Below are 27,259 nucleotides of genomic sequence, written 5' to 3'. Positions count from 1 at the left end.
ACGGTCCCCCGCTACCTACCTACATACTAAGGATGCAACCCACCCGTCATCCTCCCGCACTACTGTACATGTACCTACATGCACTGAGGCCTGGGGCATGTTGCTAGCATAGCACCCTTGCTCGCTTGGCTGCTGCAAGCTTGTGGGGCACGCTATTTGGCCATGTTCTATTTTGCTCTTAAACATCAATTTCGTTTCATCATTCCGAAGCAGAAGAACTGCTTTCTCTCATTCACCGAAGCCCCAATCCACCACGCACCGCAGCCGCTAGAACGCAGAGAATGCCACAGAACACCGCAGAATTCCATGAACTAATCCTCTATGAGTAGAAGAAGCCTTGTCCCTCTGCGCTTGAGTGGTAGCTGGGATTCCCGCAGTCCGCCCGCTCCGCCCGCCTCCCAAGCATTTAGCCCCCAAATCTCTCACTCACAGAACGCTACCACCACGTACCTACATGTGTACCAGCGTTATTGAGTCCTATCTCCGCCATCGAAAGTATCATGTCTTCTGTCCAACCAGACATCTCCAAAATCTTTGTCAATTATCTACGCAATTCACGGCAGCTCAGCTGCCCCATCTGTCAGGTGGACGTTAAGCCGCCGACGCTCGATGGATTCAAACAGCATGTCCAAAACAGCGGGGAGAAGCACCCCACGGAGGAAAAGGCCATTCTGGACGCCTTCCAGCGGATGAAACTTACCTCATCCAAACCTCAGTGAGTGACCCCCGCCCGGACATGTGACTGCCTTGCCTTGTCTAACGTGTGCCAAAGACCCCAGCCTACATCTGCCACAGAACAAGATCAGCATAAGAGATCCAGGAAAAGATCTGCTTTAGATCAGTCAGAAGACCAGCAGAATCCAGAGCGTAGTCCTTTAAATGCCAAAGAGAGCTCGGATAATGAAGGTCGAAATAAGAAGGTTTGCTCTCCAAGTAGCTCCCCCCCGCCCTCTACCCCAACTAGGCGGGGGCGAGGCAGGCAGCAAGCCGACAATAACAAAGAGTTTGATCGCGGTACCAAAGGTGCAAGTACTCGCCAACTCTGGAGTCCAAGCAGCGGCGGTCTTCAAAGACCTTCTCAGCTCAAAACACAAACTCTGGGCCAACGATCTAGACCGTTGTCGCATACCAAGCCAAACCAGCATAAAATGGAGGAGCCCGATCCGGAACCTGGCCCAGAAGCAGATGTCGAGGCGGACGACTCGTATACCGAGGATCCTTCTGTATCTCAGCTGATCCGGCAGCCTGAAACTAGGCCGATATCCCAGGAACAGCTCGTCGCTGAAGTTAAAGGCATCTACGCCGGACTTGTCATGGTAGAAAGCAAGTGTATTGAGGTTGACAATGCTCAATCAGCCAATAAAGACTCGCCACAGCAGCTTAATAACGAGCAGTGGCAAGCACTAATTGCCCTGCACCGTACGCTGCTTCACGAGCATCATGACTTTTTCTTGGCGAGTCAACATCCGTCTGCTAGCCCGGCACTTCGACGGCTGGCCTCTAAGTACGCCATGCCAGCGAGAATGTGGAGACATGGCATACATTCATTCCTTGAACTCTTGAGACACAGACTGCCACTATCTCTAGAACACATGCTTACTTTCATCTACATTGCGTACAGCATGATGGCTCTTCTCTACGAAACTGTACCTGCATTTGAAGATACTTGGATCGAATGTCTCGGAGATTTGGGCAGATACCGTATGGCAATTGAAGACGACGATATTCGAGACCGAGAAACTTGGACTGCTGTTTCTCGATACTGGTACTCAAAGGCATCGGATAAGCTACCGACCACTGGTCGACTCTACCATCACCTAGCTATTCTGGCGCGTCCCAACGCGCTTCAGCAGACGTATTACTATACAAAGTCTCTCTGTGTCCCTATCCCGTTCCTAAGTGCCAGGGAGAGCGTTATGACTCTGTTTGATCCAGTTTTGAGTTCAAACCCGCCTCGGCTGGAATTAATTGATCTTGCTTTTGTGCGCATCCTGGCTATCTTCTTCTCTGGCAAAGAAAAGGGCCAGCTAGGGAACGCCGCTAAACAATTCTTGAGTCTCTTGGATGGACATATTGCTCGAATCACGAAAAGCTGGCTGGAAGCTGGGTAAGAATATCTGATTTTTGCATTCATCTAGTCGTGGCCCCTAACTTACTCATTTACAGATACTATATGGGCATTTCTATTACATGCTCTCTCCTTGGCTTCGGCGACGATTCCAATGTCCTAAAACATGCCATTGTCCCCAAGCGGTCTGATGACATGGACACTGCTGGAGAATCCATTGCTCCGGAGCCCATTCCAGCAGACACTTTTTACCAATCGCTCTCTTTGGCTGTACAAACACTCGAGATAGTAATTCAGCGGTGGGGAGACATGAATATACTGCCATTCCTCCACACACAAATGGTGTTTATACACCATTTGTCTAAATTTCCCGCTGCGATGAAATTCATCGAGCATAAGTACCCCTGGAAGCTGATAGCGACTATGCTTAACTACTTGAAGCAGTCCTGCAAGTTTGAACCTCGCATGGACAGTGCAGTATTCCCTGGAGCAGAAAATCAAGATCACTACCGACCACTCCCAGAAGATTATGCCATGCGTGGCCTGATCTACACTGAGGAGTACTTTCCCTTTAACTGGTTCTCTGGCGAAATCGTTGAAGAAGATGAAAAATACTTTGAGCAGGCATCCATGGTGGATGCTCGAAAGGAGAGAATCCTGTGGATTGGACGACAAATTTCTTCTGTTGGCCAGTGGCTCTTATGGGATGCAGAGAACTCAACGTTCACTGTGGCAGATGAGTATGATACTGACTTTACAGCCAAAACTCCCGAAGTGGGTGCCAGGGAGATTGTAAGTCTCGGACTTGGCGCACAAGGCGACGCTCTTCCTCAAATAGATTAAAACCACGCATTCAGCATCGATAGACTGCATTCAATGGGCGTTGGTGGCTATTTGATTTTGGATAGAGCGCGCCTAGAGCGCAGGTTTAGAATTAAAAAGGCTTCCGGACCCTAGTTTTACGTTTGTTTCTTAATTATCTCATGTACATCAAGTTTTTATCGTTTCCTATTTACATACTTCATTACAAACTAGGTAGATACATAGTGAATAAAAGATGATAAAAATTACCATCTACGATGCACGCTCGAGAAGTGGCCTTGCATGACTTGTAAAGAGCCTTGTTGCTACAAGCACACATTTTTTGTTCTTAGTTTGGGCTTGATACTCTACAGCATAGCAGAACATGACCCAATTCAATAGAAATCACAAAATTTCGATTCAATGACAAAGTCTACCTCATGTTTGAACACAATGAAACTGAACAACAAGAGTTGTCGTCTGATTAAGCTCAACTAGTTTGGCCCGAGCCAATCCAATCAGAAACTTCCATTTACGGCCAAGACTTTTCTATTTATTGATACAAACATGAACTATTTTCTCGTGATATACTAAATACTAACTAGGGTCTATGCGGCTCTGCGGCTCTGCGGCTCTGCGGCTCTGCGGCTCATCGGTCGAGGTATATCGGGATTGGTCCCGGTATTTTGGTTCCGACCAGTAAGACTGCTTCCCCTGGGCGTTCTGGCCTTGAAAAGCGGCCAGTGACTAAGTAGCGGTACCTGAGCTTAGGTAGTTTGGGAGGGAAAAGTTCGATGAACTACACGTGGCTCGGGAAGGCACGTGGTTAAGAGGGAAAGAGCAGGGTTCTGAGTGCCGATATGGGAATATCCTGGTGTACTATTTCGATGGGAGGGTCTAGGCCTAGGTCTGGGCCTTCGTTCTGTTACTTCTAGAAGTGCCCGTTTTTTCTAGAAGCGCCCGTTTCTTCTAGAAGTGTTTGTTGTTTCTAGAAAAGTCCGTTATTTCTAGAAGTGTCCGTTATTTCTAGAAGTGCTTGAACCTAGGACCTAGGTAGGTACTTGCAGCTGCAGGTGCCTAATTCGGTGGAAACCATTTGTGATGTATCAAGTAGACCTTCTATGACGACAGAAGTGTCGCCTTTTAGGCTGTGAGGAGGGAACTGTGTGTTGAAACCTCGATGCAGCGTGATAATGATAGATATGCGGAATGTAGGCATCCGTCGGCCAAATACTAGTTGTTTATATTGATTACACGCTTCATCTTCGTTGGTTAAAAAAAGACAGAGACCCGAATACGATGGAGTCAGGCCGATGCCATGCCTCCCCCGCTTTCTCTACAAGTATATCACGAGGCTGCCAGAAGGCTGCCACAACGTTACGAAAAGGCTACCAAAAGGCTGCAAATTGAGTAGTATTTTAGGCAAGAGGTGTTCACACACCCACTCCGATATTGGCCGTGAAGTCCGAGAATTGGGTGTGCATGCCGAGAATCGGTCGAGAGGAGGAAAGAGCTACATAGATGACCAGGTATGAATTGGTAAATCACCGATGGCGTGCTCTGTACTCGGATGCATTATGAGGTTTTTAATGGTGGGTGTTAGTTGCTGTGGTTGGTCGCCTCGCAGAAATGCATGTTCATTAGAGGGGTATGCATGCGAAGAGAACTTCTTTGAGTATGGGAAACTTTTTCCGTGTTTGGGGTGATACGTGGGGGGTTTCTGATGTAATAGTAGTCATATTATCACGGCTCCTCCGGTATATCGGAACAAATGATTCAGATGCCTTAATAGGGCATGTTGCTCGTGTGCATATGGAGCTCGGTGACAGGAAAGGGCTCAGACTGGGGTAACCTTGATGAGCACTGATAAAAGATTCCAAAAAGAATGAGCACATGTTCCAGTCTAAAGGAGGGATATGCAGAACAGAACAGGGCCGATTTGCAGTGTGTTACAGGGTCCGTGAGGACAGACGAACGATTGGTGGGTTGGCTCGCCCATTCCCATCTCACAAGGTCGATCTCTTGACGCCTTATCGTCTGCGCAAATGGCGATTAGCTCAGATGAGTATAGGTACCAACAGTAAGACTTCAGCCTTACTTAGAGTTTGTTATTATGCGTCCGTGCCGTTTATTACTGAACTTTACAGTACAAGACAGTGGAAGGCATAAGGTCTTCTACTGGAATGTCGACTAATGCATTCAACGCGTTGTTTTCTCCGGGTAACATCCTCTTACATGTTATTGGCCAGTTCCTGATCCCATGAGCTGCGCTAATGCGGTTGCCTTTTCTGCCTCTTTTTCCAGGTTTCTTCCAGCCCCATTTCTTGCCTACCTACTGTAGTTAGGGAGATATGTGCGAGACGGGGAATCGGCAAACCTTCCTCCACCCTGAAACATTCGTAATCCGCACCGACCTGTTACCGCCTTAAGCTCATCTGAACCTGCATGGTTATATGTAACTCGGTCCCCGAACGCCAGGGTTACACAAGTTCAGGGCAATAATTGACAACCGGAGCATGTCTCTCTGCGGGGCTCATGCACAGGCACCGGTGGGGCCGTTTAGCAAATCTTTATTTTTCGGAACAAGGCGTTCTTGATTTGCGTGCCGAGTTGAACGATATCCAACGAGGGGTTTTTGTCGTCGCTGACGATCTACGTGTCCAAAAGCCCCAATTGCTTCAGAAGCATATATAACCATCACTGGACCTTGATGCCAAAGTTCTTCTGGTGAGACACAATCCTCAACAGTCGTACGGAACGGGATGCCAGCAGCCGCAGGTATGGCGTGTAAGACGCTGCCCATGCCGTAGGACTTCCAAGAACCGGGGAGCAATGAAACCCGAAAAGCTTCTGCCTAACTCAACATTCAGCCCAAGGGTTCCTACTTCTCGCCTTTTCACCTCACCGGAATAGAAAAAGGCGGCCCTCTTTCTCCCGGCTAGGTACAGATAAAATTTTCAGCTCTGGCAACGGCGCCTAAGCACCTGAAGCTCTCCATACATGTAGGTAAGGCCCATCAAATAGGTACATGTACCTATTATTGCCTTACGAGTTCCCGAGTGGCTTAAGTCAGGTACCTATATGTAGCAAGCCACCTTGCGGCTGAAATTGAATCCTTAGGTTGGTGCTTCCGTTGTCACCGAAATTGCGAAACTATTGATTCCCGCCTCCTCGCAATTTTGGGTATCCTTAAAAGATGCCCGATTCCAGTTAGTTAATACGTTCGTGGAGTTCCTCAAGTCCGACGCGCTTTGACGTCACATACGGAGATGGGATCTAGAACATCAAGGCAACCGCACTAAGATAACCGAAGGCATTCTTCTAGGCATCTACATTTTTAGCCCAGTTTGAGTTTTTGAAACGTAACCTCCCAATGCGGCTCTCCATCCTCATCAACGGTATGCGAACGCCCGTGCTTGCTTATAACCTTCTCAAGGGGGCAAACCAAGTGGGATTTGCGAGTAATGAACGTTCAAGGGTTAGATTTTCTGTTGCCACTCGCCCCAGTATCTTTTCGGCGGATTTCCGCAGGAGCTTTTACCTGGTGCGATCCCCCTCCCACTTTCGGGCATATCCATATATATCCAAGACAACATATCAGCGGATAGCAGTCGCAATACGCCGTGGCTTAGCGCACCCAGGATCCGAGAGGGAGAAAAGCACTTGGAGGGTATCGCAGATGACCAGTAAAATCCCAAAGCCGCACCTTTCCGTTCAGCTGTTGGAGTCATAAGACCATTTTTACATGCGCGTCATTCCTGGTGGCTGAAGTTCAATTTATTCAGCAGAGCCTTTGGCTCACGGCACACAGTGACTAGTCATAAACATAAGGTAGAGGAGGTCAGAATAAACCAGCTGAAGTAGGCAAGCAGGGAGGCTCACTGTTTCGCATTGCCCTCTTTCGTCGAGAGGCAGCACACCTAGCCTAAGCTCTCCGCCGATCATCTGGGGTAATACTTAGAGTAACTGCACCCCTGAGCTCTATGGATGGCCACTTGTGTAACAGTCGCACCGTCAGATGGGCTAGCTTACTCAGTCCCGCATGTGATAGACACTTCGTGATCCGTTGTGGTAAGATGAGGCAACCAATGGGTACTTGCTTACAATATTACTTGCAAGTATCCGACATACTCATGGAATCCTTTTTCCCGACTTTCTGTCCCGAGTTATTCTCCATAATAGCTATGAATCGGCGGTCAGGCTTACCTGGTCAAAGGCAACAGTTGACTACGGCAAAAACCGCTGTTGAACGCATATAGTGTACGCACAAATGCTTAAAGGGCGTCAATTTATCTTGATTTGGCTAATGTAGTGGATACAATTGAATGGTTGCCTGCTGCATATGCCCTAAATCGCTGGAGAGAAAAAGGCAGCCATTCTATTTGGGACCATGCTTATACGGAGTAGCTGATACGAATATGTAGATACATAAATGTAATCATAATGATGCATAAGTAGCATGAGGCCACAGGCAGTAAGGCGGCAACGCGTAGGGCTGGGCAAGAGGGCGCAATTATAGAATAAGTTACCTATCACTTTGATACGTGGACGACGCTCGTAGACTTTGTACCGTTTACTAAGTATCCAGGTCAACTCTAATTGAGCGAACGGGCAAATAGAAGACGTATTATAGTTTAGATATTGCATGGTAAAGAAGTCTACTGTATCCTATTCTAAATTTGACATGATCAGGTCCCAAGGTTCATGAGTGAATTCCACATCAAATTATGACGGTGTGCATTCAGCTATTTTGGATCATATTTATCAACGGTGATAGTATGTGATATCAGATAATTAATGCAAGACTTGTGTTGTATACATGGCTTTTTATATCTACAATGGCATTTAATATGCTGTGATCATTTTAACCCGGGGGATCGATATATATATTAATACACGAGCCTTGCGGCCTGTATTGAAACATCATTACAAGAACAAATAAAAATCCTCCTGCGTAGCTTTCATGTAATATCACAGATAACCATCACAAACTTATTAGATGCTTACACTGGATCTTCTCCCTTACAAGTTACTTGTTGCTAAATTTAATTCTCTCTCTTGTAACTTACGCCTTACAGCTTGCTTTCCGTGTCAAGAAGAGTGCAGATCTCAGAACCCTTGAGATTTATTCCTGATTTCTATTCTTGATCTGATTTGTATTCGTGTACATATCTTTAACAATACGGCGTTGGTTAAAGTCAATTTATACACGACTATTTACGATGATCCCAATATTATCTTATTTAATTGCAAGCTTGGATATGTAAGTCATATTCATTTTACAAAGTTAAGACTGGGGAGCAGAGACGTAAGAAAAGGGTTATGCAAAAGGATGTGGGAATCTCGTGTCTACATGTAGACACTTGAATTGGATTGAAATAGAGGCAGATGAAGAAACGATAATTATTATATGAATACATATAGATAAAAGTGAAGAATATCTTAAGTGGCTATATAATCTTAAGGATTATCCTAGGACCTACTTTATACATAACGTACAGCAGCATCTTGCAAATTCATTCCACCTATAAATCTTCCTTGTCTACACATATTATTCATTTTGCCTTTTCACTCACTCAATTATTGTGATCATTCTTCATGATATACAGAGGCCACACCTTCATTCTCAATACTATTGCAATGCTATACGTACAAATAGGTACTGTCTACTTTCATTCTGCCCTAGGTAGGTAATGTTCAGCTATTATCTTTACCCCCCTAGCGAGTCAGCCTTTTCTTCATCTTCTCTGTTTAGCCAACCATTTCAAAACGTAATTTCCTGCAGCCGCCATTGGGGGAGTCCTCTCGTCCAATCATTTAGCACATCCTAATCTACTCTTTTGTCACCAACAGTCATTCAACACGTATTTAAATCACCGACCACTCCCAATACCAAATAACAATTTAGAATCCTCCCAACCAGCCTCATTCCTATCTCGTATAAATAATATGTACATGTACCCACGCATCCCGAAAAAAAAAGGCAACCATGGGGCAAGTCATCAAAATAGGACATTTTCTGCATTAGTGGATTATCGCTACCCGATGAGGCGCTTTGTGATGCTGGTTGGAGCTGAACTTGACTCGTCAGTTGTGACTATGCGGCTGTTCGGTGTCAACACTCACATCGCAACCTAATGCAACGACAACACAAGACAGACTCCCAGCCGAGACCTTGTGACATCGTCTATCATCATGACGTAGACATAGTTTGAAAGACAACATCTAGAAAACAGACTACGAATTGCTGTGCAGTGGTCTAGAACTTGCCATTGCTACGGTGGACGTTGCGAGCCTATCAAGGTGCATGTTGCATGCATTGATTAGGAGACGTAATTTTCCTGTTGTTAGGCTACTAATTCATGGCTTATCCACATGCAACTAAAACTTCAATTTGTTAGCCTCAGGTAAAACAAGCGGTAGGAGTCGATGCGGAGACGGCAGAGTTTGACACAAGACATGCAGATTGGAGTTTTTACCGGTAAAAGGGGGGCCTCGGAAGTTGACCTTTGGATTAGGCACCAAGACTCCAAGACATCAATAAATCACATGTCTAGAGACGGCTCACAACTCATAATCCTGGGTCATTCTGCAGGGGGGCGGCTACAGCAGTGCTTAGGCAGATTTGCAGTTGCAGTGTACATGTGATGACCGCTATCTCGAACTTGGCTTAAAGCAATGTGCAATTTCGGGAGATGTTTCCGATCTTGGTAATCGAAAAAGGGGGAGGAGCATTACCATAATCAGTTACACAGATCACAAACAAATAGATTTGGTTCTGAGGTTCAGATAACAGCAATGGGAGATCATGAGAGCCTCCGCTGCAGAGCGCTTGTTCACTACTGATGGGATGGGTATGTGGAAATAAGACAGGAAATTAGAATTGTTAGTTCTCAACAGAAGCTAGTAATACTTAGTTAAAAACGGTGCCTCCTTGTGGATTGGTTCACTTATGTCTAAGCTTTGCGTATTTGTCCAATAAGTTATAACTAGTGCCTATGAGATATAAGATACCGTTATCAGGTGATCTTCATTTTTCTGTCTCTCATGACTATTGACCTAGGAAGAGTTATCTAGATCTTTTGCTATCTGCTACTGTTTCCAAGTTCCTAGCTGAAGGAACGTGAGTTTCTTTTATCAACGCTCTTGTATAAAGTCTAACCATATGAGGGCGAATGACCAACAAAGGGCTCTGTAGAAAGCAAAAAGGGGTTTTCTTTCCTCTTTTTTGCTTCTTTTCTGTTTCCCCCAAAAATATTTCCGTCATCAATTAGCTTGAAATGCTGCAGAATAGTGCGCTAATAGCTCAGGGCAAACTTCATTAGATGATATGCTCGTCATATTATATGGGATGAAGTGAAGCAAGCAAGACACAAGAATTCCATCAGCTACTATTGAAGCTGGGTTGCGAGCATTGATAAACCAGGCGAATTATTCTCAAACCAATGTTTCTGGCACCAAAAACGCTGCACACTGTAAACACTCGCTGTACGTGTGTAGGTAATTTCCCCTCTGTGCCGTCCTATAGCAGTTTTTGCGTATTTAGGCTAGCGCAACAGTCTGCCGCATAATACAGTACAACGTGGATAGTGATTTATCCAATGAATTTGATGCTGCATGAAGCCCTATTTGGATAATGGGCGGTGCAGTGGCTATGCGCCAAACTGGATGAGGATGCGCATTTAAAAGCTTCACGGCCGGTTTTTCAACAACATCAAAGTAAAACAATTTCATCGTCATCTTTAGCTGTGTGTAGCACAAGATATGTAACACAAGATACTTATTGTATTGTACCCCCTTTTCCATGACTAAGATTATGACCCGAGAATTGAATCTACTTGATTCTTGCGTCAGCTACCTTCTCGAGCACAACTTCTAATGCCATTGAGGGGTTGCTTGTGACAAACACATGGCCAAACCCCAAGAATTCGCGACTTCCTCAACATAGCTTGCCATCAATATCAACCGGGCGATTTTTGATAAATATCCGATTTCAAGCAAAAAGAAGAAACGATTCAAATGACGGATCCCCTAGATGACGAGTTGGCGAGCACAAGTGGTTATCCAGAGGAGATGGATCTCGATGAGGAAGACATTGATTTGGATGATGTGGTGCCAGATCTGAATCCGCCGAATTCGGCTACTGGGGGGATGATCGACTATTTAGCTGGAATCGGTGGATTCAGTGGCCAACGAACACCCATAAATCCATTTGCCAACCTACAAACTGGTAAATCATACGATTCTATTCGTCATATGCGATGTCAGAAGCTCATTCAAACCTAGGTGAATCATCAAGTTATAGTAGCGAACCACTAACATGGCAAGGGGATTTGGGACAGACACCCCATCCACATATGACTTCGTCGCTCCCCGGGAGTGGCTCTCCAGACATGAAGTTGCCATCGCAAAATGCCGCCACCGCCTCAGCGGATCCTGCAAAGGTCAAAGTTGCTCCGAGCGTGAAAACCGATTCTGGATATGGGTCAGTAACTCATGAGACACCGAAGCTACCCCAAAAGCTCCAAACAAAAAAGGTGATTAGAGAGCCATTCGATATCGTGATAGAGGGAAGACTTATAGAAGCTCCCCCCTTTCAAGACCATGAGGATGCCACAAACTCTCAAACGTTATACACTGGAGATCAAGTTGTCATGGGCGCCAGCAAAGCCCGACGGTACATCTTGGAATTCGCAAATCACCTCTACAGCCACCTTCAGAAACCATTTGCCGACGACAAAATAAGTAGTGTGATAGAGTCGCTACGAGACTTACTTGAGGCATTCGCTCTCAAATTGGGTCAGACGTCCCAATTACAGATAAAACGCGACGCCATGTATTTTATATACACAGAGAGAGAGTAGGTTAAGCTTAACCGCTTTTCAAATAGCCACCATCATGAAGACTAACATATCACGTTTAGCCAAATCACCCAATTGATGAGAGCTTTGTTTAATGGAAGCCGGCCCACAGACGAGTCAAATATGGAATTTGGCAACCAAGTTGGCGAAACAGGTATTTTGCGGCACGAAGAACTTTCCGCTAGTACCCCATTGCTGATACTGATGGCAAATGTTCTTCAGAAGATATCGAGAGTTTTCTCAATGCCGTTACCAAAGATCCTGCTTTCAAATGGCTTGTTGGAAAGCTGCAGGGCTTGCTGACTTCCACATATATAAATTCAGACGCCATGAAAAACATCTCGGATCACTTAATACAGGGTCTACCCCCAATTCAGGGAATTAGCAGGCATCATCCGTCGAAACCTTTCAGAGTTACATTCGATGTCGAATGCGATATTCTTGGATTTATAAAAGACCAAGAATACTACGGGGCTGCCGCCGAGGTAGTACCAAACGTGATCACTCTAACTGGGTCCTCTGACGACGTACAAGCTACAACCTGCGAGCAGTATCTTCTTCAGACATGGCCGACGGTAGGGTGTAACCTGTTGTGGGCTATCCAAGGCGCGTTAAGGGAGTACAATGCTTCTAAATCGCCTCAAAGTTCGTATCAATGTGAGTCAATGTGTCTGCAGTAAATTTTAGCCGAGGCCTTACATGATTTGACAACCGTTTAGGCAAATTTGAAGATCGAACAAAGATCAAAGTCTCCATAGGCGAAAGATCTCTGAAAGTTGAAGCCATTGGCACAATTCATTGCATTGCGGAAATTGGAGAGCAGATCGGATGGTTCGCAACAGCTTTTAAGCCAACATTTCACGACTTAGAGATCTCGTTTTGCCATCCGGAACTTATCAGTTTTCAGGCCGAAGATAATCTACACCTACTGTCCGATGAATTTGAGAAGTCTTTCAGATGCAGAATACTCACTGTTTTAGACGACATCAAAGTCAATCGTTTGCCATATGCAGGGGGTCAATGCTGGCAACAAATGTTCAATAACCCCATTATTGTCACGGGCTATCCAATAAAGCCAAGAGAAAACATTGAATCCGGAGCTGGGTTGGAAATCCCTTTTGAAATGATGACGACTTTATCGGATGCTCGATATCTGACAACCTTCAATGGAAAGACTGTTTTGAAGGGATTCTCGACTGTGTTGTTACCGATGAGGCAGCAGGACGATCTTATCATCTGGCATTTACTTGTCGATATATCTGGTGCTCGCATATCATATCTGGACCCCCGTATACAGCAGGGGATATTGATTTCATCTGATAATATGCAGAATACCCGTCATATACTTGGATGGTGTTCAGAAGCTCTGAAAAACATAGGTATGACACACACTGAGCCAAATATTGAGGAATGGCACGTTCTGACATCTATGACGATATCAAGGATCTCCAGGCGCAAATTACGATATCAAGTATTCTGGCCTTTCTCAAGGGAAATCGAGCCTATCCTTGGAGAAGATCGAGGTCAGCGTTGGCGCTGGCGAGTATTTCAAGGTTGGCACAAGTTTTCGTAGAGGTCTAAGGGAAGGAGTGTTTGCTAGGCGTATGTCAGATGGGTACGACGACCGTGTTGACCATATTGCTAACCAGTATATTACGTTGTACGATGTGAAAGAGAAACGAGCTTGGCTTTCCGATGGCCTGCCTGTGCTTCTTCACCTCGTTCGCACGTCTCTGAGGAGAGATGAGAAAGATGATCCAGATGGCCTTGGTATAAATCTCGTCAAAAATCTCAATGAAGCGCCTCCCGCAGTTCAAGGCACCATGGCAGCGAAGGTGGTTTTATATGATGCCGACAACCGTTCAATCAGTCTGCGTTCACGCACAAAGGTCACGGAAGTAACAACCAACAGGATTGTTGATGGTAAAACCTTCACAGAGCATGTCAAGAAACAAGAAACAGTACATTACTGCCTCGAAAACAGGATAGAACAAATCTGCCATCAGCTTGAGCAGGTTATTGAGACAAACTTTTAGTCGAGACAAGATGGCATCTTGCGACGAGCGCCGAGAAACGTCCTCGGTGGATATGAATTTATGGGCGTCGCAGCTCGCAAGAATCTTGAACTTCTTACCACCAAGATGTCAATTTCAGAGCGTGGGAGTGGCTGGACGGATCTTTTATGCTCCATTTCAGCGGTTACTCTTTTCGGTAATGACTTTGGAGAGCTCATCAAGCCAAGATCAAAGATGAAGAAACATTGCAATGGTTGTGGACTTAACGTCAGTCTACCCTCGGGGGAAAATCTCTTAGCAGTTGGTGTTGATGTTCTGGAAGGGATTCTTTTTGAGAAAGGCAACAAAGATACGATCCCCTGGCGATTAGTAGACGATATCTATTGGCATTGTAACGAATCTGCCTTTGGACACTGCCAGTGCAATATCTCTGGTGGGAAGTCACGCCCTACATGTTTTGATGATCGGATCCAAGTACTCTCTTCCAACAATAAAAACCGTCGCCACCCGCCATTGAGTTCAATAAATACCCCGACAAACGGGGCGGTTGTATTCGGTCACGGTCGGAAAAAGGGGGTCACTCTTATGGTCCACAATATGGAGGAGGTTATGGTGGAGGATGAGAGTGATTCATCTCCAGAAGACATCATTCGATCGCAAACTTCGCTGGGAGTATCTGTCTCATCTGACACACAAAATGAGAATTCCGAGACAAATGAGAACCTGCTCCCTGACATAGTGAGCTCTGATACCCCTAATACTTCCACATCGTCCAGGATGGATGGATCGGGGTTAGCCAAAAATACTTCTCAGGTATCTGGCACCGAGGGCGCTGCCACTCCAGATGCCTCTAGGTCAACAGAAATGCCACTATCCAGCTTAATTCTCGTTGATCCAAACCAGAGCGCTTTCCCAGATGTTATGTCTACTTTACCAGAAAGTAGTGCCGCAACAGCACAGAATGCATCAGGCACGCCATTCATTCCTCATCGGAAGAGGCCTATTGAGAAACTAAAAGATAGATCCACAAAGGCATGGAAGAAACTGAGGCATGACACTTCAAGCTAGACAGGTGGCTGAGGAGCCTCGATCAAAAAGGTCCCAGCGTTTGGTCAAGGGTTTCCGTCATGTTTTCACTAGAATTGAGTCTCTCCCCTCTTGTACCCAATGCTGTCTGCTTGGATATATGTTACAAAATAGGGTCCAATCGATCCTGGTAGCGCAGTCACTTACAAACTGCATGACCTCCTAGACCTTTATTCTTTCCTAGACAAACAGTAAAATAGCTTCTATACCACATTAATTTTATCGAATATTTGAACATAAGGTACTTTAACAGCGCAGACTGTGTGTTGCACAAAAATAGTGTGTGTTAGTATGTGTGATTAATGTGAAAAGTGACGCTAGCCATACGCCCGAGTCTGTGGTTCCGGGTGTCTCTCGTTCAGATACAGGATTAGGGCATAAATCGCAAATGTATGCGGAATTTGCGTTGAAAGTTCGAGAAATTTCCCATGTGTAAGAGAGATGTATAAAGTGAATGGGAGGTGGATTCGCAGTTCAACGATGCACCCCACCACTTCTTAGAGCTCGACGTAATAATCTCGGGGACTGTTAAGATGCACCGTGGAGCTGTCAGATATTTAACGCTTCGGCAACTCTTTGGCCTATTATTTTGGCCAGATCTAAGTCGATCATAGAGACAAAGCCTCTGATATACAGTGGTTTCCAAAAGTCAAGCGTCATTCTGCGGGCAACTCGCGGCTGATGGGTGGTAAGACTTAAGTAGCAAGACTTAAGAGGAGATTTTTTTTCCTTGGAGTCTCACAGGAAGCACCAATACTCGGATGAGAAACTATTAAGATCCATAAATAAGACGCAAATTGTTTCGATTAACCCCGAGCTCCAGTTGTCTTTGCTGATTTACATGGGCTACGATATGTGCCAATCCCGTGTACCCCAACCCAGCGATTCATCATGAAGCAACCTTCGTCTAGAGTTTTGTTCGGTGGAACTCATGTCTCTAGACAATCTAGCAATCCAATATTTCACCCAGCACATAGACTGACTGTTGAACAAGTCTTGACAGAGCTTCAAGCGAGTTCTTCGGGCGGCCTCGGTGCCAGCAGGAGCGGTCTCAGTACCAGCTGGAGCGGTCTCAGTGCCGGCTGGGGCAGTCTCAGTGTCAGCTGGAGCATTTCATCCAGCCACCCAAATTTTTCTTTAAGCAGATCTTCAACGCGGCGACTTTAATAATACAAACTCATCCACATAAATTCTTCTCATCATACTTTGGCAAATTTGTGATAGGCTGACAGAGAAACGATACAGGTGTTGCTGATGGCACTGGCAGCCAGTTTCAGCAACCATGCATTGATTGAAGGCGGCATTCTCGGAGGCATCATCGTCAAATGTCTTCATCGGATTTATCCAGACTCTTCAGGTTGAAAGAACCACCAACTCACTCTGAGACTTGGGATCGCTAACATACAATGTGTTTCGGGACAGTAAAACCATTAGCATTCAGACACCGAACGTGGTTCCCGGTGATATCGCCGACTTGACAACCGGCGACTCTGAACACGTAGACATCAGGCTTATCCATGCCGTAAACTTGAAATCAGATGAGACATTCCTTATGGGCGAGTCGGATCCAATTCCCCAGAGCCGAAAGGCCACAGTTGACGATGACACCGGTCAGGGCGATCGCCTCAACGTAGTTTATAGCTCTACAACAGTCACCAAAGGTGGAGGCCGCGGAATTATCCTAGCAACTAGCATGTACACAGGAATCGGGCACATTGCTAGTGCGCTGCAAGGAGAATGTTTGGCAGACAAAGGTGCCAAATGGAAATCTCAGACCCCTCATTCTGAGTCTGCAGCCTAGGTGTAGTCAAATGCTACGATGGGCTGGTTGGGCAGATTCCTTGGTCTTACTGTTGGTACTCTGCTGCAAAGGAACTTGTGCAATTGTTCTTATAGCCCCTCACCTTTGCAATTGTCTGTGCAATTATTGTGCTTAGGGCCAACAAATTCGATACAAGTTTGACATACATGAAGATGTCATTCTATAGGCTGTCACAACGGCTGTGGCCACATTACCGCTTCGTTATTACTTGTCCTAACAGTTACCAAGACAACCGGCACCAAGAATATGCTTGAGATACATGTCATTTTTGGTAATCTATCCAGTTTGGAGGCTTTGGGTGGAGTGAGAAGTAAGTGCCATGCTATTACTCTCAACTGTTTGCTACAGACACTAATCATTGTTTGTAGACATCTGCTCTGACAAAACCGGGCAATCACTCAAGACCGAATGATTGCATGCAGAGCATGACTTCCGGAGCATGGTACCTATTCTGTCGAAACGACAAACGAGGTATATAACCCTATCGTCGGTCAAGTATCATTCAGTCCTACGCAACCCAGAGGTGTAAATAAAATTGGAAAGCAGTCATCAGGAGAAGAGATCAATCCTCTTGAAGGATTCTGCAAGACGTATCTTCTGCAAGATTACTTGAACATAGTCTCACTCGCCAACTTGGCCACCGTCGAAGAGGAAGAGTGATGCGGCGCAAGCAAACCAGCGGACAGCTCGTGCGCTCCGACTAAAATTGCTATCGAGATATTCGCATCTCGTTTTGGCTACGATTGTGTACAGCTATCAAAGGGATTGGGAGAGGAATGGAGCTATATTGGAGAGTTTCCGTTTGACTCTGGAGTCAAAAAGGTATTGGCTTTCTTCTTGGATACAACGACACAAGAAACACACATTTTCACAAACGTATAGTGTCTTGTAAAAGAAGTGCAGTTGTAGGCGATGTATATCTGATGTCATATAATAGGGAGCGGTAGAACGCGTAACAGAGATATGGGATCGTTTCGCTTCAGTGGACGGACTCTAGACAGCGTCATGGAAGCCACCATCTTGGACAATATGGGAGTTTAGCAAGTCAAGGCCTTCGTGTCCTCGCACTTGCTCACAAACCTTAAAGCCGATCAGTTTCGGCATCCAATTTCACGGAAAGAATCGCCCCTCCCCCCTCGTCAACGCTTCGAACGTGATCTTGTCTTTCACAGCCTCTTGAGAATCCGCGATCCTCCCCGTCCTAGGTCCAAAGACAGTCTTCTCATGTGCCAAGGTGCCGGTATCGTACTCTATATGCTTATAGGAGGCTACCCGTAGACGACTTATGCTATTGTTACAGACGTATGTATCCTTCCTTCGTCAGAGGAGATTCGCATGCTCCCTGCCGACTTGCTCATACAATTATGATGACGGCTCAAGAGTTTGGCGCCCTGAGCGATGACTGGATTGATGTTCTTCCTCAACTACCCCTTATACTTGCTAGCCAAATGATTGAGATCCTCCATAGACCTAGCCGCTGCGTTGCCATGATTGGCGATGGTGTCAATGATAGTTTAAGTCTTAAGCTTGCAGACATTAGCATCACCATGGGATCAGGCCTAGACGTCATCAAAGAATCATCCGACATTATCCTAACCAACGACAACTTCACCTCAATCCTCAACGCTATTGAAGAAGGCCGCCATATATTCGACATTACCCAGAAATTCGTCCTTCACGTACTAGCAACCAACATCGGCTTCGCCATCTCTCTTCTCACTGTCCTAGTTTTCAAGGACAACGCAAACGTCTCCGTGTTTCTATCAACTACCGTCGAAACCATCCGGATGCTTCCCGGCACTGGTGTCTTTAGCGAAACGGGTCTTGGATTTGAAACTGCCGTCCCAGACATTCTCAACCGCCCTCCCCGAGACTGAATGTTCACCCCTACCTTGCCACAGATCAACACGCCAACTGAAACCCCAGCTAACAGTCGTTTGCCACACAGCTCCGCTACGGCATCTTCACTCCCGAGTTTATGCTCGATATGTTCGGCTACGGGCCGGTTCCATGCTTGGCTCTTTCACCACCGTCATCTTCGGCTTTGGCGACGGCAGTTTGGGCCTCAGCTACAACAACGCCTATTCACCCTCGTGCCACGACGTCTTCCGTGCCCTCGCAACGGTCTACACCGCGATGATGTGGATCTTCCTGCTCTCCTCGCGGTCCTCTTTTCGATATGCACAAGGGCGTCGGCGCGTGGGGGGCTCATCTGTGGGGAAATAAGTTTCTATTCTTTGCCATTACAGTTGTCTTCTTCATGATATTTCCGGCGTTGTACATCCCGCGGCTGAACGCAATCGTCCTCATGCATACGGGGATTGACGGGCAGTGGGGGTTTGTGTTTGTCGCTGTCATTGCGTTTGTTGTCGGAGCCGAGGCTTAGAAGCGGATAAAGAGAATCTATCTCCGGAGGTCACAGGGACCAACCTCAACAAACGGAGACGCAGTTGTGTGTGTGTTGGTTCATAGGTTGTTTGTTTGGGGGGTTTTGCGAGAAAGTGCAACGTTGTATTAACCAGTAAATTTGTTCCTTTTGTCCTATGCAGTGGATAAGCTACATAATATGTAGAAGTTGTGAACTATCATTGGATGTATATATTAGGAATCCTCTTGGCACAAATGGCGAGATTCTGATCTCCGTTTTCGTCCGCTTTGCACGTTGTCCCAGTTAAGAAAGGCATTGGCCAGATCCTAGGAGCGGCCATCTTCCTACAGCCTTTCGTAAAAACCCCATTCATACTCCCCCAGAGCTGCATCTCGACCTAGATCTGACGGCAGGGGTCGGATCCTTTCTGCCGTTAAGGATTCGCGGTGACTCGTATTGTGCATCTGGTACCCTAGAGGAAGCAGATAAGAAAATAAGCTCTGATCTTAGCCCGTGGCATGATCATCAAGCAGAATGCCCGAACAAGCACAGTGGACCCGGGAGAGTTGTCTTTAAACACTATGGAGTAAACCCCCTTCGTTATACCTACTGCGACTCCGTACACTTGTCAGTATTAGGAGATGAATCACGCGTCCTGAAGTGTTGTCATGTCTCACTCCTAGGGGACGAAACATTTGCAAGTGAGCATGGTACAGGCAAGGTTCAGGGTCGGCGTTAAGACGGCATGAAGCATCGCATCTCATCCATGCCTCGCCCTCGCCAAAAAGGAACTTGGCCAAGCTTTCAACAGACTGCACTTGGCTGGGAGGATTGCCGCGGCATGAGAGTTGGTCGCAGGGTGATGTCGGAATGCAACAGTGACGGCGCCTCACGAAACACTCTTGATGTCCTCTCTGATTGAATACGCACCACAGCAGACAGACGAGATGACTTCGCTGGCACAGAGACCAGCTCATCGGCTACTCGGCCGCCCGCCAAGACATGCAATGGAGTCATGCACTCATCTTTGGCGTCGCTATCTCTTCAGGGTCGCATTGTCACATGGCGGGTATCTAGCCGCAGAGCTTCATGTGATGGGGTGCTAGATATGTACGAAGCATGTACGCATGCCTGTACATACATCCAGCTAATTGCATGAAATCAGCCGCCACTACTTTCTCACTGTTTGCCTTTTAAAAGGGAAAAAGGATAGAGCAGGAAGTATACTCACGGATCTCATATGTCGGGCTGCGAATTGATTCCAACCCCTCCTCTCAGTTTCACCTTTGGCGGTATATTCACCGCAACTCAATCATGCCCATCTCAACTGAGCATCGCTCCGCTTTCTGCATGTTGTGTCTGTTGGATTCGAGTCATGACCTCGACATGGATGCCGCATAGCTGTACCAGCTTGTTTCGATCCTAGTGGATTGAGCTGAAGTGAACATTCCACCTGGGCAGCATATACTACTTGTATATGCTTTGAATCCCTGCTCAATAGTCTCTAATAAACAGTTTGACAACAAAGGCATACTGACAAGAATCATTCCCCGACATTGCACAGTGCATGCCAAACAGGTACAGTGGCCGCAGCTTCCCGTCAAGGAAGAGAGATAGAATAAAACGGTTCGCCCTTTTTGAGGTTATCCGTTCATCAAAAGAAAGGCACGTCTTATACCCTTTTAGGCAGCCTGTGCCGACCGTTTTCTCCAGCCCTGGGCGGCCTGTTGTGCCTTGCAATGGGTGCTCTGGACAAGTAGTCTCCCCACTTGGTGGCAGATGAAGGGCTTTAGACTCGCCTCAGCTAGCTGGATCTGTCAAAGTACATGTCCAGACACACGGCCGCCACACGATACGGGCTATGGGTTCCTTTTTCTCAAGCAGAGCTAGGCCAACTTTCAGTGTGGCTCTGCCCACGAGACCGAGAGGGCGGAGCTTTGCTGATGCCTTCCTATTGATAGATGGAGAAAGCGCCCTGCTCCCGGATATGTATGATGAATGCCGCAGAGTGCTTGGCAGAGAGATCCTTTGGAACCCAAACCGTTGTATGTCGGTACTTGTGAGCGAAACCGGACGCTCTCGGCCGGGCCGTAGATGACGAGGAAGAAAAGGGAACATCTTGGCAGTCCATGATCTCCTTCAAGGACCAGGTGAGGCCCATAATTTTGAGCGGAGTTTTCTTTGGCAACTCTGAAGGAAGATGTATCCACATCTCAACAAGGTCGTGAGAACAAAGCACAGGGGTGAAAGGGTGTAGACTAAACGAATCACAAACGAATAGCAGGGGGTGTAAAGTACAAGGAGGGGGTCGGTGATGATCATGGAGAACAACCAGGACCAGGGTCTTCCAACTGTACTTTAACGGCGGGTCTGGCCTTTCCCTGAAAGAGGCCTTGTCCTAGACGAACGCGTGTCTTTGGCCATTCGGGTCCCGCCTCAGGGCTCCATGGCTCCCCAATTCTGGCCACTTGATTTCCTCCCAATAGCTTGGTTGTGATCGCCCGGGCATGGGTTTTTAGCGGAGAGCGCTGGGGCAAAAGTCCCCTCATTGCGGAATAGTCCCTTTTACCCGTCCCAAACAACCACAATGGCCCTCTCGTTCCTCCGGAGCATGTCCTTGCAGCACTAGGAAATGGCTGCCCCCTGCATGGCGGCAAGTTGAGAAGGATGAGCCGTAGCGTGCCAATTTCACAAGTAACAAGTACAGGCGCGTTCTGATGTCTCTGGTACGAAGATGAAGGCGATGAGGTTTTGATAGGATGTTGGCCGGGGGGTTGCTTGGGCCAGACTTGAGGCTTTGCGGGCAGGGATTTGACGACGACGGGGACCGGGGAAACTGTGCCGAACAGGGGTAAAGCAAGACAGGCCAGGGTTAGCCAGGGCGTAGCTTGACGTCGGTGTAGGGGTGCGGGTCTTTTCCCACATCTTCTTTACTGGCTTCATGTCTGAAGGGTCTTGCTCCGTAATATCTGTAGCTTTGACATGGGAGCCGTTGAAAGCAAACTCCCCTGTTCATTCATTGTCTGGCCGCGGAGTTGAGCAGAGCCAGGGGAGGCGTGTCGTCGTGGCAAGACTTTGAGCCATGATGATGATTCTCAAAAATCTGCTTTTCTCGTCGGAGCGAAGGCCGGAGAAGCATGACGAACGGATATATGTTTCGATTCCGGCCGAGCGTTTGAGCCTGCAATCAACCGATCAATCAATTGGTGCCAATACCATGCCGTTACTGTTCTCTATATGCCGAATCCCGAAGCCGGCATACTGTGCTGTACTCGTACAATTTAATGCGACACAACAAGCAGATGAATGCTTGGCCCCATGTCGGCCCGACGAACTGGAAAACGGTTCAGCAACCTGAGCGGCTGGCTTATGGCGGGTAGAGCACTGCACCGTACACCGCACAAGCAAGGCAATACGCAGGATACAACGGTAATAAAGCGCACCGCCGCTGTTGGGAGAGCATTGCATTGGCGAGAGGCGAGAGGCGAGATGCGAGATACGAAATACGTTGCCGCCTGGATTGTTAGAGATGACGGCATTTGATGTCGGATATCCCACTTACTAATCGCTGCAGTACCTATGTACATACGTCGATAAGCTACCTACCTAGTACTATATTCCGGCCTCAGGCATAGGTACGCTATCGATAGACGACCTGCACCTTTCACGTATTTCTCGTACAGTACAGAAACTTGCTGATGTGATGGCTTCATCCGTCGGTCATGGGCATAACATGACAGGAGCCAGTTCCGACGGCGACAGGGCACAGGCGCATCTTGCGTGCAGGATGCCACCGTTTTCCCGTCTCTCCGTTTCCATTCTCCATTTGCCGTTCCCGGCTGAGCGGTTCAGTCGCACCCCCTCTCGCATTGACAGAGCAGACGACGTGCTAAGGCAGATTTAGGTACATGCTCCGCAGGGCTATTCCATAGTGCGGTTCCAAGTACCGCCCCGACCGGCGAAGCGACTCGGGAGCCGCCGGCAACCACCGTTTGCTCCCATGAACTGCTGCTTAGCTCGGGCAAAGACTCGCGGCTGGGCTATTTTGTGCGAAGGGGGTGCTAGCGGCAGCAAACTAGCGTTACAGAGCGTCAGTTTTGATTGCTGTCTTGGTGGTTGAGATCGATCCTTGTTCCGCCCTGCTGATGTCTCGATTACTTATACGCCTGATCCATTGCAGCCGAGGATTCGTTTCCACAAGTTACAAGTTAATCAAAGAAGGCGTACGGAGTACGGAGTTCTATATGTCTCCTTTTGTGACCAAGGCGAACCAATGGGCTTTGCTTGGTATAATGCCGAAGGAATTCTGTCCACGTTGCTCACTCGAGGCAGTAAAGGAGGAGGCAGCAGAGGATGTACATCTGCCGTATTGCTTGGAAAGAACAAAGAGCAGAGCTCAACCGGCGGCCTGGAATGCATAGATGTCGGAATTCGTACCCGACGGAGTTGATGATCCTCGACCACAGAGTCCGGGGGGCAGACAAATTTCAAACTCCGGGTCTCTGGGCACTTCGCCGATTATCCACAATTTGCGGCTCATGTTTTTGAGTCAAAAGTCAAACCATGTAAGCGTTAGTCTCAAAGAAAAACTAGTCGAGCCCCAGAATCTGTGCTAACACCTCAAGATGAAGCCCGAGAACAAGAAATACTAATTGCAATTGGAAAAAAATGGAGAAGAATGCCACGAGGATTCACGCGCGGCCCGCCGAGCGAGCACCGTCAGCACCGGGGCAAATCACCGTTTCTCCATCTTTGGCTTGCTAACTCGTCCTCGCTTTGGGAAAGGGGGCGTGTGATAATTCCGCTGTCTTGCGCGCTTGACCTGGTGGAGCTCTGGTTTAGGGCTGCATGGGTAAACGGCTGGGAAGGGGATGAGTCAATAAAGATCTTCAGCTAAGAAAACGAGAAGAGAGCGAGAGGAGGACAAACGAGCGCCCGCAACGAAGAGACGATGCGATGTGTCAGACGCTTTTTTCCTTGTCCGCCCCTGCTAGCTGTCTGTTTTGCAGCTGGAATTACCACTTTGAGAGCGGCGATGATGATGGCGGTTCGTGATTCGACGCTTCGTATTTTCACACAAAAAAGCCATTACTGAGCAGGCCAGACACCCAGCCAGCATCGACGAAGCTGGAGAAGGCGCGCCCAAATACACCGCTGACAAAGGACACCGAAGACTGCGGTGTAATATCCGAATGATTCAGGTGAAATGCAATGCTATAAAGATGGACAGCATGGGGGGCTGTCATTTCAGGGCTGAAGTTGAGAGGGGGGGTTCGTTCGTTCCAAATTCCTGGGCATGAACGGAGATGGATAACCTGTGCGGGACTGATCACCAATCGCCCTGCGCCTAAATCCTGAGTTCTACTTTTTAACTCTATACGAATAGGTTGGATCCTTGTTTTTCTTCTTCCTCTTTTACCCCCGTTCCTTTCTCAGCTCGGATGGGAGGGGGGCGATCTTCCATGTCCAAGAAGGCACCACGATGACTGCACCGCATAAGGGATGACGCCGACATGCGACCGCCTCTGGATGAAGTGATTTGTCGACGGCATCCAGGCGGTTCAGCCGCACTCGATTGTCTCACTCGGTGGCTCTTATTGCCATCGGATCACGCTCCATATCGGGCCATCGGACTAGTACCAATATGCAGCGAAAATCCATCGAGAAAGGCGTCAAGCGTTCAGGGCCCTCAGGCACACACCCTTGGTGCCGAGCACGACTGCCGGGTGTCTTTTGAGAAGAGCTGAACAATACGCGAAATCAGCGCTGTCCTCGGAGGACGCAGAAACGTGCCGCCGTGAATCTAACGAGCCATCCTATCCTGGCTTGCCTGGGAGCACCGTATTAAATGCCAAATTCTGGACTTAGCTCGCCCCCTCCTCCATGGCGCTACCAGCCTGACGGTACGCCAGCATCCTCATCTAAACCTAAAACTGTCCCATCAATCTCGCTGGCACCACGTGCGAGACAGGCCCAAGCAGTCCGTCTCCGCGCCCCGCGACAACTCAGACGCCATTCGAGCTTCAAGGCGGTGTTCGAGTCAACGCCTCCTCGTGACTGGCGCGGCCCTGATTCATGGGACAATCACGACTTCTAGAAGTTCCGTCAGTTCCGGATGCGCGGCCTAGCTTTTGCGCCGGCGCGATCTCTAGTCGTTCGGTTCGGAGCAAGTTTGCTAAGCGGCGCAGCTGGTGATGCGCCTTTGGAGGAGAGCTAGATTTGCGCGGACGAGTAGGTTCGAGTACAAAGCAAATCAGTCCAGAAGACACACAACGTATTGTACCGTACTGGACGGGCCAGGACGTGTGGTGAAGCGAGACAAGCGACGGCAAGGGATAGAGAGTCTCGAAAAAGGCGGCAGATGCAACCAGGCGGCACGCTCCGGGCTAGACTGGGCGTCGTTGTGAAGCAGCGATTATTAATAGCCACCAGGAGGGTGACAGTTCGCATTTTCTAGCCGTCTTGATGAATGGATCCAACCGCAGGAAGCAGTTACCGGAATCAGCAACAGGAAAGGAAGAGCCGGCTCCGGAAGGGAGTCCCTTAACACCGGGCGTCCGTGATGCTAGTCGTGGTCGTATTACCAACTCCTACTACGAAGTACTAGCATGTGCCACCACGCAGCCGTGCCAACAGCATCTCGACTCGCAGGAGATCCGAAGTTGTGAGCCTCTCTATTCGCCCGATGTGGCCTGATTTTTTGGTGTCGCTTCCTTTCTTTTTGTGCTTGGTCCTTTTTTCATCCAATTAACCCAGATTATCCTGCCGCTCCCTGGATGTGATTCGCCCCTTGTGCGTGCGTACGGCTGAAGTGACGCTTGCCTAGTCCCGCATCGATAGCCTACTCTTTCGTCGCATTACAACCACATCTCGCCGTCCATCCATCCATCCCATTTCCATTAGCCCAAGCACTTGAGCAATCCCGAGACCTCCTTTGGCGCCAACGCATGCACTCTGTCGATCTAAGGCGTAGCGCCTATCCGTGTCGCACATCAAAACTGGAGTCGTCTCGACCCCCCTCCCTTGCGTGCCTTTGGCGGTTGGTTTTCGCATTTGCTTTCTTTTTTTGGGCTTTGGGCTTTGTCGGTGGAATATTGTGATATTGCTTGGCTCACAAATCGTAAAGCAAAACACCTCCTTACATTTCACAGACGGCCTGGAACTCGCAAAACTAACAAGCCGCACGAGCAGCGCCAAGTCGGACATAATACAACGCCGGCGCCCTTTTGCCTCCTCCCTTTCATCGGGGACTTTCCCAAGGTTGCCCGTCTGATAATGCACGGTAATATATCTGCAAGGCCAACAGCAGCAGCAATGCGGATATTTGTCCGCACCCCCGAAGACAAATAGAGTTGCATCACAGCGTTACGACACGTATTAAATCATCAACTTGCTGCTGCGAACAACTAACAGCAATTCGGTGATAACACCCCGTTTAGTTCCCTTCTCAAGCGGGCCTAGCCCATCTGTCAGCTTCAACGCCGCACCATCTAACCAACTAACGATTCGGCCTTCAAACATAACTTGTACAAGTAAGCTGATAGGCGTTGGATAGCAGGCACGCCGGCAAATGCAGCAGCCAAATCGAGAACCACCTTTCAAGCCGAAGGGCTGCGCAGATGTACATGCTCGCTCCTCCTTGTAGCGAGTTAGACTACTATATATTACGGAGTGGTAGTGGCGGTCGGAGTTCCGCCTCCTGGTCTCTCTCCCCCCGCACACGGGTTTTACGCCGGTTGGCTTTGGGGCTTGTCGTCAAAGTTGACGGATTCGAATTCGGCTGGCTTGCCTCCGCGGCTGTCTTTTGCGCTCTGGCGTCTTCTCCTTTGCTCGCTTGGACGCCTTTATTCTCCTCCGCCAGCTTTCTGCCTGCTGCCAGGCAACTTCGATGCCGCTAGTTGTTCGCACAAGACGCAGTAGTAGGTTGGGAAAAACGGGGTAATGCTCCGTAGCCCATGGCTAGTCGTGGGCAGGCAATATAAACAACCAGCTGATGGAGTGCTGCTAAGTTTCCTTAGTAATGCATTGGGTAAGATTGTGCTAAAAAGCCATCGTGTTATCGTTGGGGCTGCAAATCCCCCGTTGGACTGGACCTCCTTCAATGGTGGGATCTCGATGACCTCTCTCTCTTTCTCCTAGGCTAAAAAGGCTTCACGGCAAAAGCAAAGCCCAGAGAGTCGAGATCATCGCCCTCTCTGCCACCCCTCCCCCCTACATTACGCCCATTCACCAAAAACC

General features: G+C 47.9%; 4 protein-coding genes across 4 annotated transcripts; all 4 read left to right on the top strand.

Moving 5' to 3' along the window:
* Positions 1-500: 500 nt before the first annotated feature.
* On the top strand, positions 501-2,911 carry T069G_07930 (est1 DNA/RNA binding domain-containing protein; the record flags this gene model as incomplete). Its single annotated transcript, XM_056175140.1, has 4 exons — positions 501-715; positions 938-1,504; positions 1,571-2,107; positions 2,167-2,911. 4 exons carry the CDS (start codon positions 501-503, stop codon positions 2,909-2,911), a joined length of 2,064 nt encoding a protein of 687 aa, XP_056026089.1.
* Positions 2,912-10,888: 7,977 nt separating this feature from the next.
* T069G_07929 (uncharacterized protein) lies at positions 10,889-14,813 on the top strand (the record flags this gene model as incomplete). Its single annotated transcript, XM_056175139.1, has 7 exons — positions 10,889-11,099; positions 11,156-11,729; positions 11,793-11,884; positions 11,953-12,387; positions 12,450-13,109; positions 13,174-13,691; positions 13,767-14,813. 7 exons carry the CDS (start codon positions 10,889-10,891, stop codon positions 14,811-14,813), a joined length of 3,537 nt encoding a protein of 1,178 aa, XP_056026088.1.
* Positions 14,814-16,383: 1,570 nt separating this feature from the next.
* Positions 16,384-17,065, top strand: T069G_07928 (uncharacterized protein; the record flags this gene model as incomplete). The annotated part of the gene is made up of 3 exons (XM_056175138.1): positions 16,384-16,552; positions 16,874-16,963; positions 17,022-17,065. 3 exons carry the CDS (start codon positions 16,384-16,386, stop codon positions 17,063-17,065), a joined length of 303 nt encoding a protein of 100 aa, XP_056026087.1.
* A 952-nt stretch (positions 17,066-18,017) lies between these two features.
* On the top strand, positions 18,018-18,879 carry T069G_07927 (uncharacterized protein; the record flags this gene model as incomplete). The annotated part of the gene is made up of 2 exons (XM_056175137.1): positions 18,018-18,513; positions 18,602-18,879. The coding sequence occupies 2 exons, from the start codon at positions 18,018-18,020 to the stop codon at positions 18,877-18,879; spliced, it is 774 nt and encodes a 257-aa protein (XP_056026086.1).
* Between the last annotated feature and the right edge of the window lie 8,380 nt (positions 18,880-27,259).

This window comes from Trichoderma breve, chromosome 5 (assembly GCF_028502605.1).
Source record: "Trichoderma breve strain T069 chromosome 5, whole genome shotgun sequence".
Classification (NCBI taxonomy): Eukaryota; Fungi; Ascomycota; class Sordariomycetes; order Hypocreales; family Hypocreaceae; genus Trichoderma; species Trichoderma breve.
Note: the sequence above shows the minus strand (reverse complement) of the source record. Positions and strands in the feature narration are given on the sequence as shown.